General features: G+C 38.0%; 2 protein-coding genes across 3 annotated transcripts; both read left to right on the top strand.

The window, feature by feature from the left end:
- The first annotated feature begins 10,389 nt into the window (after positions 1-10,389).
- LOC131327648 (uncharacterized) lies at positions 10,390-11,264 on the top strand. Its single transcript, XM_058360794.1, has 3 exons — positions 10,390-10,562; positions 10,637-10,724; positions 10,815-11,264. The coding sequence occupies exons 1-3, from the start codon at positions 10,510-10,512 to the stop codon at positions 11,262-11,264; spliced, it is 591 nt and encodes a 196-aa protein (XP_058216777.1). The 5' UTR covers positions 10,390-10,509.
- A 1,380-nt stretch (positions 11,265-12,644) lies between these two features.
- LOC131326244 (uncharacterized) lies at positions 12,645-18,936 on the top strand. Of its 2 annotated transcripts, XR_009199948.1 has the most exons (7): positions 12,645-12,808; positions 13,260-13,855; positions 13,924-14,037; positions 15,352-15,456; positions 15,555-15,803; positions 15,954-16,078; positions 18,808-18,936. XR_009199948.1 is itself a non-coding variant. In XM_058358948.1 (5 exons), exons 2-5 carry the CDS (start codon positions 13,706-13,708, stop codon positions 15,747-15,749), a joined length of 564 nt encoding a protein of 187 aa, XP_058214931.1. In that variant the 5' UTR covers positions 12,645-12,808; positions 13,260-13,705; the 3' UTR covers positions 15,750-15,939. The 2 variants fall into 2 exon arrangements, 1 of the variants encoding a protein (XP_058214931.1); XM_058358948.1 differs by lacking the exons at positions 15,954-16,078; positions 18,808-18,936 and having other exon boundaries at positions 15,555-15,939.
- The last annotated feature ends 740 nt before the right edge of the window (positions 18,937-19,676 follow it).

The raw sequence follows: 19,676 nt of genomic DNA, 5'->3' as shown, positions 1-19,676 counted from the left end.
TCCAGCCGTGGTCCTTAACCCATCTCTCCAGCCGCGGTCTCCACCGCTCAGCATCGCCGCCGCTGCCACACCCCCAACGAAAACCCCTCTCTCCTCTAACTATGGTCTCAGATCCTCCTGCTCTTGTCAATCAAACCCCCCAACAAAAACTCCTCTCCTCCGACTTTGCATCTCTACCCATGGTCGAGCCGTTGTGTCTCTCTCTTGCTCGCTCCTGCTAGCTACTCACTCTCTCTCTCTCTCTCTCTCTCTCCACTACAATCTGGGTTTTCAGTGCTCCAAATGAACAAATCGATTTGGGTTTTTAGTGCTCCAAACGAAAAAATCAATTTGGGTTTTCTGAGTTTTCCAATTTGGTGGTTGGGTTTTCAGTTCTAGTTTCTGATTAGAATGTGGGAGTATGGTTGAAGTTCTGACAATGGCTGTACAGAAATGTACGATAGTTTTTTTTATTTGATATGGATGTGTGCAATTGATTTCTTTTTAAAGGAGTTTTGGGATTTGAGTAGACATTTGCTTAGGTTGTATTTTTGACTAATCAAAATAGAATTTTGGTGTTTTGACTGACGTTGGCCAAGACGGTTACCGCATGTGCCGAGTAGGAGCGAACCGGAGGACCACGCCTAGACCCACTGATCATTAACCGCACCCCCCACAATATATACTCAGTGGGCCATTGGAATTCATGCATTATCAGACCTATTATTTGAGCCTGAACAAAAATGGTACAACATCGAAAACTTATAACATGAGGCTTAGATTAGTATTGGCCGTTCAAGTTGTAGTCCATGACTATGAGCCTTAACCTGAAATTTATGTTTTATAAAGCACGCTAAAAGCTTCTCACATTATAGGATAATCTGGCTTGGAAACAATCATCAGTGTTTAGACTTTGGAGTATGGAGGCATGTTCACATTATAGGAGCCTTTCGTATATATGGGTTTCAGGAGATGTCTAGACTGACCCATAAAAGCTTCTCACTTCTTTTTTTTCTTCTTTTCAGATCTTAGGTCCTTGAATTGTTGTACAAGCTCTTTTTTACTTATTTCTGTTCTTTTCTCTGTAGAGGCAGCACTTCATTTGCTACCTTTGTTGCCTCAACTAATGAAAGGAAAAGGAGGTGTTTGTTTGATTTGATACTGCCCCAAGATTATAACTTCAGATGTCATTTCATTCTTTTCTTTTCTTGTGTGCTCCATTTTTTTAATTAATCCATGAGCTAGAAGATTTTCTAGATGAAATTCTTTGAGGTCCTCTATGGTTATATAGCTAATGGTGTTGCTATGAGTCTATGACACATAATTGTTATCTCATATCTGTTTAAGATGCCAAAAGTTGCTGATGACAAAACATCTCAGGACCATGCATCAAAAATCGAGTTTCAAGCTGAATTCAATTTAGTAATAAATGAGTGTGAACTGTTAGACAAATAAATTCCAAACTTCCAAGAAATGATTTACAACTCTTCTAACCACGGCAGGTTCTGGTTATTGGTTGATTGTTTCACTGTTTAATTTTGTGGAAACTAATGACATTGCACCTGAAGTCATTGAATGGACTTTAGAGGTGACTATCTTGAAATGATTAAAAGGATTTTGGTGGAGTTAACTACTTGGTCGTACAACTTATTTTGCCTTGTTTCTGTTCAATACCATGTTTAATTGTTTATGCATGTAAGATTTTCATTCTTTTTTAGTTGTTTAATTTGTATTGTTGGCATACCATTATGCAATCAGAACCTTTTGTCCTAGCTCATGCTCAAACATGATGGACTTTTGAACCTTTGGTTTTAATGCCTCTGGTTACCCCAAATCTGTGTTTACCCATGAAGGTAATGCTTTGGAAATTAGGGGAGCAGGTAGTGGAAATTTATGTATGCTGGAATCTTTAAGATTTGTTTCTCTTCTACCTTTTAGTTCATCTTGATGGGACATGATCGGTAACTTGCATTTGCATGCTCTGCATTTGACTTGAGCGTGAGGGTTTGTTTGAATATAAGATCACGAACCCCTGGGGTTGGTGATCAATCTAGCCAAACTACTCACATCAGCTCCATCTTTGGGATTGAATCACGCTGTCTTTATTCCACTATGATCTATATGGATGGGTTTGACTAAAGCTATGTCATATATGTTCTTCTGCATCTGTTGTTTGCATGAGAGCAGCATGTTGAAATGCTAATATAGCTACATACAAGGAATTCATAATGCAAACACATGATATCACTTCACAATTGGTATAATCTAAGAAGCACTGACACGTCTACATGCCTCACATATCCGTGTCAGTCACAAACAAGACACAACCCAAAACAACACATATGGACATGTGTTGGACACACCTTAATACTTGTCCTATATTTAGGGTGGGTTTGGATTGAAAAGTAGGGTAAAAGTTCTTGAGAGTGGAGGTAAAAGTAAGTGGGAGTCCTTTTGTGAGGGAGAGTCGAGGGAGTAAGTGTCACGACCCTAGCCCGCCCCTAAAGGCTCTAGCCACAACAAAGTGCCAGTGATCCAATCACTAAGGTTATATCAATGTTAAACATCTTATTAGCAAATGACTAAAAGGGACACAAGTGTGAATAGCAGTTTCAAAACCCCATTTTATTTACATATGCCAAAACTAGAAATCTTTACAAGGATCTCTACATTGCAAACATAATTAGAGGATGTCAAACAAGCCTATTTTTAATGAACATAAGGTCCTATGGTAAGAATATGAAATTAGATAGCTAGCCTTAAGAAATTAGTCACAGAATCTGCAGTAACATAACCTTTAACCTAAAATCTGACTTTGCACAGGAGTAACTAAGGCACAATCTTTGTACATTTTTTTAGGTCTACGAGTCTAGTTTCAAAATCAGAAAACGGTTCACTATTTCGTCGCCCGAGCTCAAAATTATAGCCATTTCCCCAACACGTGTCTGTGCAGTCAGCACAGTCCGAAACTGCGTGTTTCGAGGTTACGAATTTCTACAGAATTTAATACTTTGAATCGGATCCTGAAATTTTTACCACAGATAAAAGACTCATAGAGGAACTCTCTATAAAAATCCCATGATTTTTGGAGTTTAGGAACTGCCTCAACAAAAATCCCCAAAAACAGGACAGACACAAGGTTTCATATTCTGCAAATTTCTAAACTAGGCAATTCATGTTCTAAGCACTTAAACTACACAAATTCAAGACATTCAAGAGAGAATTCATTCAACTCCACATCAAAACCCAGCTTCTAACCCATTTAAACTTGAAATCGGTCAACTAGGGCATGGAATTTGGCTTACATACATAGATTCAAGTAAGAGTGTGTGTGTGCCATATGCCAACTTATGCTCCAATTTCATTTAGCTAGCAAATTAAGCCCAATAACTCACATAATAAGCCCAAAACACAGCACATAATTAATTTAAAACATAATTAAATACTAGAGGTATTACAGTAAGGGTCCTCCCTATTGCTTTTAGAATATTGGTGAGATAGGCTTCGAGGGAGTAAGAAGGGGAGCAGATAAAGCAATAGGACTATAAGAAGGGGCCTCTCTAGGATTGTTGTGCTACATTCAAGTAGTGTGATTTCTAGTGCTTAATTCAAGCTGTGTTAGCTGTTATGCATCATATGCTTGGTACTTGAAAATATGGAATTATATCCCAATGAGGGGCTTCAATACTTTGTGCTGGTTGGTGATATGCTCTACTGTTATTCTCTATATCATGTTAAAGCTGCTGCTGACCTGTATTGTGGCTACCTATTATGCCTGCTGCTGCTATTTTGCTGATGCTACTGCTGTTTTCCTATGGGTGCTACTGTATTTCTGCTATTTTCTATTATGGCAATTGTTTTTCATGTCAAGATGGCATGTTTGCATGTCCTTGTCATGTTGTCTCTATATCCTGTCTTTGTATAGTTTCTTCTTAGTGTAGAATAAAGTAATATCTGCAGATGTGAGTGCTTGCCTTCTGGTGGAATATGTCCAATAGATTCTACATTCTTGTTCTTTTCAAAAATGTGCGCGGCTTCCTTATTCCTTTTCTATTCCATAGAGTTGAGTCATGGTTCTGGTGTATGCAGGAAAGAACAATCAAGAGATAGATGTGACTTTAGGATTTTATGTTCTGAGGGGTTTCCCTTGACAAGTTCAAGGTGTGTTTCTATTATGCTTTTTTTATTTTTATGTTTATAATCGATCCATGCACAAATCCTTGATCCAAACACAGCCATGGAAAATCAAATAACTTTGTACCCTAGATAACAAATATGCACTATATCTTGTTTCTTGAATATCAAAATCCTTCTCTTAGCTAAAATGGTTGAGTTACCGAAGTTTGTTCTTTCACCTTTCTGCATGTTTTACATGCCAATATTACTCATTTTCAAAAAAATTCTTTTTTCAGATTATCATAATAGCGCATATAATAATTTTGTTTTAATCTTAACATTATTATCACTACAGTTGCATGCTTCCAAACCGCCATGTTTCATTACTCTATCATGAACATTGACTTGTTTAACCTTTAAAATTATTTATAGGTCATAAGAAATGGATAAGGATTGGATGGCGATAAAAAATAGGTGGTCAGAGCAGTATAAACAAGGGGTGGAATCTTTCATAGAATTTGTGATGGCGAACTCAGGAGCATAAGATAAGATTCGGTGTCCATGTATTGATTGTCTAAATAGCAAAACACTTAGCAATAAAGTTGTTAGGATCCATTTGATACTAAAAGTAATCGACTCTTCTTATAAGACTTGGGTGTACAATGATGACTATCACGAACACAATGAAGGTATTGGGGATGAAACAGGATGGGAGGTCCCTGAGGATGACAACCAATGGCGTGATATGTTGGAACAGTCTATTGTTGGTGGCATCTTGGATGATGATGTCGATGGATTGCCTAATCTTGAGAGGGAAAATGTGCGGAATTTTGAGAAGCTGTTCAATGCTGCTCAATGTAAAGCTTATCCTGGTTGTGCAAAGACAGTGTTAGCATTCGTTGTTAAGATGCTTCATGTTAAAGTGTTTAAGAAGTTGGGCAATGAGACGTTCGACATGATTATGAAGATTATTAAAGAGATGCTACCTGTAGACTGTGAGATTGAGAGTACTATTCCTTGGAACATTTATGATGCTAAGAAATTCTTGAGGGATTTGGGTTTGGGATTTATTCCTATTCATGCATGCAAATATGACTGTGCACTATTTTGGAATGAAAATGCAAATTTGGAAAATTGTCCTACATGTAACGAGCCGAGGTACAAAGTGAACGATGGAACGGGTAAGAAGATACCCCACAAGATATTGCGGTACTTACCATTGACTCCAAGACTACAAAGGCTATATTATTGTAAGAAAATAGCTCCTGATATGAGATGGCACAAAGACAAACGTGTAGATGATGAGGAATTGCGTCATCCAGCTGATGGTCAGGAATGGAAGGACTTCGATGAGCATTTTCCCGATTTTGTTGCTGAACCGTGAAATGTGAGGCTCGGAATGGCTACTGATGGTTTCAATCCTTTTGGAAATATGAGTACATCATATAGTATGTGGCTTGTTATCATGGTGCCTTACAATCTCCCACCTTGGAAGTGCATGAAAGAGCCCTTTTGCTTCATGTCGTTACTTATTCCTGGCCCATCGGCCATTGGAAGAGATATTGATGTTTACTTGCGCCTGTTAGTTGATGAGTTAAAGGTGTTGTGCAAGGATGGTGTGCGAACTTATGATACCTCCACTGGACAATATTTTACAATGCGTGCATGTCTTTTATGGACCATCAATGACTTACCTGCATATGCCATAATGTCTGGGTGGTCTACAAAGGGTTATTTAGCTTGTCCCATTTGCAATGAGGACAACTCATCAGTTAGATTAAGGAGTAAGATTGGATATTTGGGTGCTCATCGCTTTCTACCCAAGCACCATATTTGGCGAAGGAGCAAGCTCTTTAATGGTAAATTTGAGGATAGGACTAGACCTTTGGAATTGTCGGGCGAAGAAGTATTACAAAAAATTAATTTAGGGACATACCCGCCATTTGGAAAACATCCAAACAGGAGCAGGAAAAGAAAAAGGGATGAGTATGAGAACAATTTGAATTGGGGGAAGAAAAACATTTTGTTTGAGCTGCCTTACACTCCTTTTCTCAATCTCGGACATAGTCTTGATCCTATGCACATAGGGAAGAACATATGTGACAATTTGGTGGGGACATCTTTGGGCATAGATGGAAAGAACAAGGATACGAAAAAGGCGCGGAAGGATATGGAGGATCAGGAAATACGAAAGGAGTTGCACCTAAAGAGGCGTGCAAATGGGACATTTGAAAAGCCCCCAGCCATGTACACATTGTCCCCGAAAGAGAGAGAAGGCTTTTGCGATTTCTTAAAATCTATCAAGTACCCTGATGGCTATGCAGCAAAAATCTTTAAATGCGTGAACACTCAAGGTGGTAAACTATCGGGCCTCAAAAGTCATGATTGTCATGTCCTTTTGCAACGAATTCTCCCGATTGGGATGCGTGGCTATTTGAACAAGGAAATTGGGACTGCATTGTTTGTGTAACGCCCCGAATTTTGGGTACGTTAAAAAGACATTTTATTGATAAAACCAAATGGAGTCTTGCTCTTATTACATCATAATTCTCATAAGAGTACTTTTAAACAAACAAGGAGGGAGCTAGGGTTCCTAACTACTGCTCCGCTTCCTCCTCCATCCGGGCTAGCTCTTCGGCTCCAAAGGCCTCCAAGGTGTAAAGTTCACCCTGTTCATCTACAAAGTCTGACACATTATACCAGCGTCGCCACCGATATAATATGCCAGGGTCACCAAAAAGGCAACCCCGTGAGCTACGAAAGCTCAATAGGAAAATCCTTACCCGCTAACCCATAACTTACAAACAACAGGTTATAATAAAACATCGATTTCCACATGATACATGTATACACAGCTACAAAAGACAATATCAATAACACATCCGTAATCGCTATATAACTATCATTGGTGTCCAAGATTCTCCGAGTTTCTCCTACGCAACTCATCGTAGACCGTGTCTCCATTTTCATATACAAATCAACATTTCCCAAAATCCGTTTATTTAACACACCCAACCTCGGTTCCGCCGCGCCGGGTTCCCATTGGCACACAAAACTTGCATTGGCTCCTCTCCGCGGATAACCAAGCCATATTACCAATGAGGCTACCACGTCCGGCCGCATTGGCAATCTTCACAATGGGCTACCAAGTCCGGCCACATTGTGGTTTTCACAATCCACACAATGGGTTACCGCGTCCGGCCACATTACAAGTTTTCATACACACAACGGGCTACCAAGTCCGGCCACGTTGCGGTTTTCACAATCCACACGATGGGCTACCACGTCCGGCCACATTGCGGTTTCAAAACACATCTCATCATTATCCACACCTTAGGTGTCATGTTTCTACTTTCTTGGTTCTCGTGTCACGTTATCATGCATAGACTCCGCGGTGGGACTTTTTCACATACGATATCATTCATTGTAATATTCAATCTAACAAGATCATCCATTTCAAACTACTTGACATGCTTGAATCACTTAATAACGAACATCATGCATTTCATATGTTTCCAACAAAAGATAACATTATCTACTTTAAATAAAATGGTTAAAGTTACTTCCCAATGAACTTATATTTAGCATTAGGGTACAAAACTACTTTATATTTGGGATGGTAGATAAGGATAGCTACCGTTCTTCTTGGCGGTGGTCGGCTACGAAGATTCGGTCGTTGGTTTTGGAATTCGGTGGCGTAACGGCGTCGGTTTGCTTCGAAAGGAAGAGAGATGAACTTTTCTCTTCCTAGAAACAACTTTCTAACTTAACTAGGCTACTTTAAAAGATCTAAAAGTGGGTTTGAAAGTGGTTTGGTGGTTTCTCTCAAGAACACTCAAGAACACAAGAAAACAAGAACTTTGGAAGCAAGAACTCTTGGAATTTCTAGAGAGAAGGAAGAGCAATGGTTGAAGGTGTGAGTTGAATGGCAAACATGGGGTGCTATTTATAGGCAAAATCTTGGGCTCTCCCTCCCTCTCATGGCCGGCCCTCTCTCTCTCCAAATCCTCCATGGATTTGCTCCATTAAGATGACAAATCAAGCCTTACAATCAAGTCATAGCCTTTTCTTCAATCTTAGGCCAAATCTTAGGTGTAAGGCTATGAAATCAAATAAGATCATTAGGCTTTTTAGGTGAATCTAGGTAATTATAACCTAGGTCTAGCTTGTAGTCAAAATCTTAGGCTAATAAAGGCTAGGATAATGGCCCATCAATAGGTTGTCATTAGGCAAATAGGCTTAGGGCTACTAAGGTAGCTTGTACAACTACACAACACATCACACATCACTCTCTCTCTCTCTCTCTCCCTCTCCAACCGGCCCCCTCTCTCTCTCTCTCTAAGTCTCATTTTTTTTATTCCAACAAATCAAGGTTGCTTGGAAGATCAAAGGCTAAATGGTAGGCTTGCATGGCTAAGATTTGTACCAAGGATTGGATAATGGGAGATTTGTTGGAAGATTTGGAGACAATGGTACAAGATTTGGCTTTAAACAAATCATAGAAGTACAAAGGAGAGTTAGTTTTGGCTAGGAAAAAGATTCACGCAAGGGTTTGAAAAGATGAAGAAAGATCAAGAAAGGTACTACAAAAATCTCTCCCTCTCTCTCTCGGCCCATCTCTCTCTCTCGGCCTCTCTCTCTCTCGGCAATCTCTCTCTCTCTCTCCCTCTCTCTCTAGCAAAAGTACACTTCATACATACATATATATATATATATATATATATATATATATAGAATAAGAAGGGTACAAAGTACAAGATTTACAAAATCAAATACCCAATAAAGAAATCCAATTAGGCACATGCCACAGTAAATAAATAAACTAGCGTAGTAATGTACTCTAGAAAGATCAATTCCCCAATAAATTAATCCAATTGGGTATAAAACTCCAATATAAAATAATATAAGAGTACTTTAAGAATCTTAGGCTTTAAAGGCTACTAAGTACTTTTATAATAAAATAACATGTACTTTATCACATGGGCAATTAGGAAAAAGACTAGATTATTCAATCCTTGTACTAGATGGAAGACTAACCTTTTACCCAATGGATAATAAATCCCCTAACTTTTATTGTCCAATGGACAAAAGTTAAAAGGAAACTTTTATATTAAAATAATCAAAAAGTACCTTAAAGTAATTTTATAAAAGTCTATAATAGTACTTTCTTCAAATCTTTCATTTAACCCTTTTAATATAAAGAATTGGGTTTCTATTATCCAATGGATAATAGTTCCCCTAACATTTATCGTCCAAAGGATAAAGAATAAAACTAAAACAATAAAAGAAAATAAATAAGTAATTCTTTAGTCTAGGTTTTGAAAAGGTTGACTAGTCAAATCAACCTTATTGGAAGATTCCCTAGTCACATCGGTACTTTATTTGGTCAAAAGACTCTATTACCCAAGGGTCACTAACTTCCCTAACGGTTATTACCCAATGGATAATAATTCCCCTTGCGGTTAATAACCAAAGGATAAAAGGAGTACAAGTACTTTTTATTTTTAAAATAAGATTTGAAAAGACTACATGTACTTTAGTCAAAAGCTTATTGTCCAATGGACAAAAAATTACCCTAACATTATGGATCAATGGGTAAAGGCAAAAGGTTCAAAAGTTTCAAAAGGTCCCAAAGGTTCATCTAGTAATCAGGTGAGTTCGGTTGCTCGGTTCCTCCAAGTAGTCGGTTAGAAACTAACTAATTCGGTCAAGTATGATTTCTAGTCGAGAGTTAACCAATAACCAAAATCTAACTACGACGGAAAATAAGAAATCATATAGCCACTCAAGAGAAAAATAAATAATTCAAATAAAATTCAAATATTTAACGAAATTTTTACTGACCAAAATTGAGGGGCGTTACAGTTTGAGTTTGGTAAGTTCAACCAACAGTTGTGTTCAAGAACAGTGAAGCTGAGCGATTTGGATAAACTTCAGGAGAACATTGTACTTGTACTTTGCAAGCTTGAAAAGATATTCCCTCCCGCTTTCTTTGACGTTATGGTACACTTAGCTATTCACTTGCCTCGCGAGGTTAGGCTTGGAGGGCCGGTGCAATATTGATGGATGTACCCGATTGGGAGGTATGGCAAGACCATTCTACTAACTATGTCATTTATTTATAATCGTATTTATGACATAGTATAGTGGTATTTTTTTTTATAGATTACTTGAAGTTCTGAAACGATTTGTAACCAATAAAGCTTGTCCTGAAGGTTCAATTGTGGAGGCTTACATATCCAAAGAATGTACAACTTTTTGTTCTATGTATCGGGAATTGAGACAGTGTTTAACCGCGTAGAAAGGAATGATGATGGTGGTGAGCTCACAATGGGGTTAGCGGCATTCAATCAAAATGTTCATCCCTTCGGTCGAATCCAAAGAGCTCCTAATGTACCTGTCAACCAATAAGACATGGCTCATTGGTGTGTCTTATACAATAGCCCTGAAGTCGATCCTTATCGAGAGTACATATTTACATAAATGTATTCTAAATTGAGTTGATGTTTTATCATTATTATTAATCTTACATGTTAACTAGGATACACAAGACTTTGCTGGAGGGTGACAATACCATTGATATTGCAAAAAGACAACGCAAAGAGTTTCCCCAATGGTTCAAAGGGCACGTAAGGCATAGAACATTGAATTAGTCATGTTTCGGATTAAGCAATGTTTTTTTATCTAGTGCAGCGTAATACAAACTTTTTTTAATGTAGATGAATGAATTGTGGAACCAAGGGTCTCCAGAAGCAACTGATGAGTTGTGGTCATTGGCCAATGGACCTGATGCATTAATAGACACATATTCAGGGTGCATTTCTAATGGCGTTCAATTCCATACTATTGAACATGACAATCGACATACAAGTCAGAATAGTGGGGTACTCATGGTAGGGGAGCATGAACAACAGACAATAGACTTTTACGGCTTTTTAACCAAAGTATGGGAGTTGAGCTATTTGTTCAATCATCGAGTTGTTTTGTTTCAGTGTGAATGGTACAATACTGGTAGTAGTAGAACTATGCGAGTTGATGCACATTGCAAAAGCATTGATACAAGTACTCGATGGTATAAAGATGACTCATTCGTATTACCAAGTCAAGTCCAACAAGTATTCTACATTAAAGATACCAAGTTTGGTGAAAATTGGAAAGTAGTAGAATGAATTCAACGTCGAAGAATCTAGAATGTCCCAGAGATGGATAGTTTGGAAACCGGCAATGCTCCCAATGAAGTTTTCCAGCAGGGCACAACTACCTCTTTGTGGAGAAATGACATTGAACCTGCAATTATTAGCGAGGATGTGGTTTTACAATCTGAGGGTGTAGATGAAGAAGAAGAAGATAATGAAGAAGAAGAAGAGGAAAAAGAAGAAGAAGAAGAAGATTATGATATAGATCCTGACAAAGATTATTAATGTTCCAAGATTTGATGTTTTTGTACTCATGGTGGTAAACTATGTAGTGTCTTTTGTACTTGTCTATGGTGTGTCTTTTGATCCTGACATAGAGCCAGGTGTGTCTTTTGTACTTGTCTATGGTATCTAAGGAGTCTAATGTGTATATTCATGCTTAAGGGATGATATAGATTAGTCCATAAGCAACATCAATTTCTACTGCTGTCAGTTCTGATCTGTACTGTTCACTTCTGTTATGCTATGGTTGGCTGTGTTCTGTGAAGCAAAGTCAAGTCCCTTGCTGTGTTAATATGGTTCACTTCTTAGTTGTTGTGCATTTGGGTTGGGTTCCTGTTGTTAATAGCTTACCCTTTTGTATTGACCTATCCTTAGGGGGTTGTTCCTTGGATTGTTTATGCTTTTCTATTGGGCACGTTCCTAGCTTGATCATGACACTACTGCTCTACTGCTACTGCCACTCCATAAGTGGCTGCTACTGCCACGCTATGTAGTTGTTCTACTGCTATCTGTCATGGCCATGCTACTATCTGCTATCTGTCATATGGTGACTCTCTTGATCCTGCTACCTCTGCTTCTAACTGCATTTCTCTGTGATGTGGTTCCTGCTATGTTTATTGTTGCCATTACAGCAACAACTATTCTATTTGTTGATGATCTGTTTGTCACTGCATGTTCTGAACCTGTTTGTGAACATTTGGGGCCCGTGTACTGGCTGCTGTTATGTGTTCCCCTCACTGTTTTGCTGATTCTACTATTTGGTGGCTGCTTTGCTACTTCTCACATCTTCTTGCATCTTTGTGCTTTTATGGCGGGCATGTTTTATTGTGAAGATTGCTGGACTGTTTTCGGTTGAGCTGGTTTGCTGCTACTGCTACTTCTTTGTGTCTTTTGTACTTGTCTATGGTATCTAAGAAGTCTAATGTGTATATTCATGCTTAGGGGATGATATAGATGAAAAAATTCTTATTACATTATTCCATAAGCAACATCAATTTTTTTATCAGACATAAGCAACATCATTTGGTAAGAAACATTTCATTATTATTGATTATTTGTCACTTGCTATACATGTCTCATTATAGTTTACTTCTTTTATATCCTTGTTTCTAATGGAGTAGTATTTCACCGTTTGATAGATTGCATCATGGGTCCTGGATCACGAAAGAGTAGCGCATCCTCAAACTCTATCAAATCGCGTGGAATTGCAGAAGCTACAACATCTGTTCCTCCTCCTATTGTGGCATCTACTCCTCCGACTATTCCATCTCCTTCTACCGGTGCAAGTGTTGCAGGTAAGTACATCTCTCTCTGACAATCCTAAAAGTACATTTACATATGTTCATCCTGCTAGTTTTTAGCTTGGTTTTGTGATCTAGCAATCTAGTAAACTAGGAGTTATGTGAAATTTTAAAAATCTGAACATAAGCAGTTATGTCATAGTATTTATTGTGGTCTAGGAAATTGAAAGCACATCATTGTCCCCTTGTTATACACTTAAAAGTTTGACCATGGATGGTCAAAGTAGAAAATGGTCCCTCCATTCCATCCATACTAGTTAAGGAACAAAGAAAAATGGAAAAGAAAAGGCATTATATGATCATTCGAACATTCTGCTGTGAAGATCCATGGCCAAAAGGGGCAGTTGAGAGCAAACATAAAAGAAAAGGCATTTAGGTTGTTCTTTGGTATAGTAGTGCGTGTATCTCTCTCTTCTTTTATACTATTTCTGCATCTCAATTGCAGGTGCACCTTCAAGACGTGTGCGGGGGCCTACACTTGGGAAAAGAGTTAGAAGGCTGATTGAAGGCAAGGACGAGACGAGGCTCCGAGTTTATGTCACACCAGAAATGAGAACTTTTTGCAGGGCAAATGCAACTAAAGTGGCCAACGAATTGGGGTCACAAATTAGGATGATGTGCCGCCCTACTGCTGATAATTTTTGCCACTCGTGGACACTGGTTCATGATGAGGTGAAAAGGGCCGTAATATAAGCGTACGGGTAAGAATGTGAAACTATGCGTAGTGATTATTTCTAGTGAATAATGAAATATCATAAGGGATTAATTCCACTTATTATATGCTTCTAGGACAAATTTGAAGTCACCAAAAATGATGTTGAGTGCATTCCGTTAGTTGAGCAAGTTTTTACGCTCAAAGCCAACTTACTCTATATAGACGGGAAATGGAGAATGAGTGATCATTATGAAAAGACAAAGGATCATTACGAAAAGACGAAGGAAGATGGCAAAAACCCATATCAGCTTCCTTTTACCGAAGACATAAGCCAAGATGCTTGGAAATTTATGATTGATCGTATATTCAACAATCCAGATTGGAAGGTTGATAAGATAGTTGTATGAGTTACATTTCCAATTCTATGTTTATATCTAACAAGTTTTTTTTTTAGCCTCGCAAAATAGCTGGGAAAAAAAATAGAAATACTCCAGTAGATGGTTTCTCTGTGGCTTCTCGTGGTCATACTTTGGGTTCTCGATCATTTGTTGCTGCAATCACCATTGAGGTGAGATTTTTTGTGCATTGTTAAGACCTTTTAAATACCATCAAACAATAAACAGAGTTGGCAAATAGTTCAGAATTTGGGCATATGATTGAGTTTCATCAATGTGGTTACTGTTATGTAGATATCTTCATTGTTTTTTTTTTTTTTAATTTGTAGACATTGTGGTAGATGGCAGGGTAACGAACTCAATGAGAGATGTTTAAGAGGCCGCCTCAGTCATTTGTGTAGTAGCTAGAATAAAGAATGTACAACAGGTGCCAAAGGGGCATCTTTAGGTGCCAAAGTTAATTTACTTGATAGAGCAGAAGTACCCCGCCCCCTGCTTTAAGATTAATAAAAGTGCTTTTGTATTGTTAAGGTAGCTTACATTAATTTACTTTCTTCTGAATCTTTCTTACAGCAGGGGTGTAGCACTAGTACTCTACTTGCCTATAAAGGCCAGGTCTTTTATAGGCACCTATGCCATGTAATCCAAAATCAAACTATGTTCAATTGTCACCCACATTTTACAGGCACCTACGCTAATAGAAATGGGACTTTTTTTTAGTGGTAGGCCAGGTCTTTCTTGAATAGGACAAAATAAGAAATGGTAGTACAGATTAGAAAATCGATCATCGATTGAGGATTACTTCCAGATAGATATAGGAATCAAGCAGCGAGCTTATTTGAATATTCATTTTTGCACCCAAAATATTATGCTAGCACATCCATCGGTTATTTTCATTCAGGCATTACGAGTGATAATGAGATGGTTGAGTTGATAAAATAAGAAATGGTAGTTAAGTACAAGATAGACACTTGAAAAGAGGAAAGGGCAAATCTGATTTGAAATTTGGAAAGGCACAAGTGACTGAATCTTTCAATGTTTATGAGTTCATTGCACCCAATGCGGTATCAGACACAAAACTGTTGAATATTTGCAGTTTATTTTGCAAACAACTTGGGTCTCACAAGGTGCCATGAGACCTAGTGTTCATTAATTTGCATTAATTTGCTTTGCTGTTCATCATGACATTTTGGAACCTAATTTCTTTAATTAAAAGGAGGGTCGATCTCCAGACCTAGTGTTCATACGAACTACAAAGGTTGATCACCAGCATATTCTGATGTCTAGTACTAAACTATGAACTATCAAAGCTTGGTATTTTGATTAGTTTGTCTTGATTTCTGCTTGCCCATGGCAATTATCACGCTTGTAGTTGAATACCATTTACAATGCCATTTTGTGGATCATGCCGATGGTAAGTTATTTAATTCCTTGCATGTATGCATTATTGTCAGTGATTAAAACTAACGGTTATTTGAATATGTTAGGCGGACAAGCCTAATGGAAAGGTGCCAGATTTATGTGAGAGATACCAGGCATCACATACATTGAAAGACGGTGGATGGATCGATCCTCAATGTGCAGAGATACATGTATGCATCTAATATCTGTACACATTTTGTTTTTTCTTTTTCAATTAGTCTATTCCTTATATTTTCTTTGTTTCTTTTCTTCTTTTTGCAAATGACAGGCGAGCATGGTTGCCACGCGAGACGAGGCGTCTCAATCAGGATGTCCGCTGACGGACGAAGAACTTTCGAGGATTCATCTTAAGGAAGCAAAGTATTGCGTAAGGGGATTTGGGGTTGGCCCGAGGCCCTCATCCTTCTCTTCCCAATCCAGCTCCAACTTAGCACGACAAGAGCTGCAGAAAAGTTCAATCTGAGCTGGAGTTACTTCGCGAGGAGCGACGAAGTGAACAGGAGGAGTATGAAAGGCGGTGGGAGGAGGAGCGAAACCGGCATGACAAGGAACAAAGACAACGGGAGGAGCAGCAAAGGCAAAGAGATGAGGAGCTAAGGCTAAGAGATGAGGAGCTACAGCTAAGAGATGAGGAGCTAAGGCTAAGAGATGAGGAGCTAAGGCTAAGAGATGAGGAGCTAAGGCTAAGAGATGAGCAAAGGCAACGTGAATTTGATGAACTCAAAGCCATGATGATGAGGCAAATGCATGGACGAGACAATGTGTGATCGAGGTGATGGTGGGAAATATTCGGTACGTAATTTCCTCTTTGCTATGAATTAATTTCCACTTTCCTCTCTGCTGGAATTGAAACTAGATGTTTATTTACCCTGTTAAAATTGAAAGATGATGTTATTTACTCCTTCGAATTGACCTTGGGATTTGGCCCAATGGTCGTATAGCACTCCTTTGGAGAGGTGTCTAGGGTTTGACTCCTTTGGATGTTGTGAATTTGTGTTAGATATTTAAATATTTTAAGTTAGCTACTATTGGATTCTAAGTCGTTGCACAAAACTGCACAGCCCGCGCGAATAATAACTTCAGTAACACCATTGCCAATAGCCCAATGCAGAACTTGCAAGCATGCTTTGATCTTCATGATAGCTGCCAAAGTTGAATCCATCACTACCACCTGATGCACCACACCCTGCCCGCCACTGCCTTCCCTTACCCAAGCTACTGCACCACGAAGTGAATGTGCACTTCAAGCTCCATCAGTGACAGAAACACAAAGGCTCAAAAAATCAACTGATGCGCTTTGTTTCACAAACTTGGAAAAGGAAGTCTTCAAAGACTTATCCCTAGCACCAGATTAGCTGCACATGGCCCATTCACATCCATTCTTTTATAATCCTTTCTAACCTGCAACAACTTCTAAGGCCATTTCTAAATAAAACATCATTTCTAATGCACCATATTAACACAAGGACTGACTCCCCTATTACTTCTTTATTAGGAGCCTTCTTAAGCCAAACAAAAAACCATTCCACAAAGGATACTGGGGAGCAGACTTCAAAGTCGAAACCCACCCTAGAAAACACACATGTTCAATTGTCTCTGGCATATCTGTACATAGTGGACAACTTGGATTGATATTAATCTTCCTTCTCAACAGAGCATCCTTAACCATCAAAATGTGATGTATCACCTTCCAAATGAATAGCTGAAACTTCTGACAAATACCTAAACCCCAACCTTTACCACACAAATCAAAGCGAAACTTCTCATTCCTCAACGCAACCTTTTTTTTCGTAGTTACTGTTTATTCTTGCTAACAAGTAACAAGGTGTTCCCACGCCTTGGGATCTAAGAGGATCTTGCAAAAGAGTCTTCAACTTGGCCCACATGAACCTGAAAATGTAGGGGTAATTGTCTTCGCAAGCCCACCAATACCAATTATTCTTCATTTCTTCTCAATAAAGAGAACCTATGTAGCACGGATGCAGACATGGGACACGGACACGACACGACACCAACACCCCGACACCCAAATTTTCAAAAAATGGGGGACACGACACGTTGGGGGACACGTTATATATATATATATAATTAAAAATATATATTCAAATAAGCGTCGGACACGTGTTTGGAGAGTGTCCGGAAGTGTTGGTGTCCAAGAAGTGTCTGACACCGGTACGTGAGCTCCGACGATGTGTCCATATTTTCCTACAAAGCCACTACATTCAATATGGAAAAGGAATTTTGTCGAACACGCTAGAAGCATTTCCACCAAAGCAAAAAAAATGGGTGTAGCATTTTCCCAAATTTATTTAGTCTCAAATCCTCATTCAGGTAATTAACGTTAGTTTATCAGGGTAGTTTTTTCCATATTTTATTCCCTTTTGCTCAAATTAGCCATATGCATGAAACTTAAAGTACCTGGACACTTTTCTTAACATCTCATTTTGTAGAAATCTAAGAAACCAAAACAAATAAGCAGCTTACTATACCACTAATTTAGGAAGGCTTTTTTTCTTTTCTTTTTATCCACATTTAGATAGTTCCAAACCGTAAAATTAGGGATTTAAAAAAAAAACATTTCCACCACAGAAAATTGTTAAGCATTCACCACCCATATAGCATTACTCTTGAATGCCAACCTAAGGTAGGTCAAAATTCATCTTACTTTTATTATAGCATCCCAACTTTCCCTATTATTGTTAAATTGCTCCTATCGTGCTCGACATCTTCAACTGGTTGTGACCAAACCATCTATAAGTCTGAAGAAGTCAAAGGCTCATTTTGTCAAACAGTTTGTGTGTGAAATTATGGTCTACAGAGTTGTCAAAATTGGTGGTCGGTGTCTTTGGAAGGGGGAAGGGGGAAGGGGGAAGGGGGTAAGTGTTTGCAATCAAAGGAAGGAGGAAAGTTGAATACATGCCTTACCTGTCTTGGCCTCTTTTGAAATGCACTTGAGTTGTGTCCATTATGTTTTTGTAGTTGGAGCCTTGGTTGTCGGCTGGCGGAGTTAGGCAGTTGAGGAGAACGGGCTGACGGAGGGAGGCTGTAATGCTTTTTTCCGGAGGCCAGGGGAGGCGTTGTTTTGTATTGTTTACATTGGAGTGTTGCATTGTGTCGGTTAGGAATGGGCGTGGGGTTTGTATCGTTTAAGTTGGAGTGTTACTTTGTGTCAATTGGGAAGGGGAATGGGGTGGGCAAGTTCAAGGGGTGTTTTTTTGGAACATAAGAGTAGAAAACATCTTCATACATTTAAAAATAGTATAGATGAGCATGACAATATTTTGATATAATAAAACAAACATTTGGTTACTTCTGGTGGAAGAATAAAATAGCAAGATTAACGTATATAGTTGTTGAACTTACAAATTAGATGGCTCTCTTCATTCTTATACCCATACTGGAGAAATGTTGTATGTGCATGTATCAATATCATAGTGTTAGGTTTTTCTTCCCTTGATGTACCATTGTCAAGTTTGTACCAATATCATGGGTCTTATTATTGTGTTTTGTTTTTTTCACAGATATTGGAGTATCTGGCATCTTGTTAAGGACTATATATGAAGAAATTAGATTTTTGTCGTGGATTCTACCATAATCTAGTTTTCTCGTTGTTGAACTTTCCTATTATTTTGTGCTCTAGAGCTTGGATACACTACAACAAAATACACAATTCCCGACTAAACTTTCCCGACTAAACATTGTTTAGTCGGAAAATATAAGCAAATCACCGACTAAATAATTTGTAGTCGGTAAAATATAAAACAATTGCCGACTAAATTATTTTGATCGGCCAAAACATATATTTTGCCAACTAAAAGTCAATTTAGTCGTGCAATATCATTTTTTGGAATTTTAATAAAATAAAAAATTAATTCCGACTAAACAAATTTAGTCAGTAATTTTCTTTTTTGCCGACTAAAGCTCAATTTAGTCGTGAAATATCATTTTTTCGAATTTGATAAAATAGAAAATTAATACCGACTAAACAAATTTAGTCGGTAATTTACATTTTTGCTGACTAAAGGTCAATTTAGTCGTGAAATATCATTTTTTCGAATTTGATAAAATAGAAAATTACTACCGACTAAACAAATTTAGTTGGTAATTTACATTTTTGCTGACTAAAGTTCAATTTAGTCGTGAAATATCATTTTTTCGAATTTGATAAAATAGAAAATTAATACCGACTAAACAAATTTAGTCGGTTTTTTACATTTTTGCCGACTAAAGGTCAATTTAGTCGTGAAATATCATTTTTTTGAATTTAATAAAATAGAAAATTTATTCCGACTAAACAAATTTAGTCGTGAAATATCATTTTTTTGAATTTAATAAAATAAAAAATTAATTTCGACTAAACAAATTCAGTCGTGAAATATCATTTTTTCGA

The sequence above is a fragment of the Rhododendron vialii genome, chromosome 5a (genome assembly GCF_030253575.1).
Source record: "Rhododendron vialii isolate Sample 1 chromosome 5a, ASM3025357v1".
Classification (NCBI taxonomy): Eukaryota; Viridiplantae; Streptophyta; class Magnoliopsida; order Ericales; family Ericaceae; genus Rhododendron; species Rhododendron vialii.
Note: the sequence above shows the minus strand (reverse complement) of the source record. Positions and strands in the feature narration are given on the sequence as shown.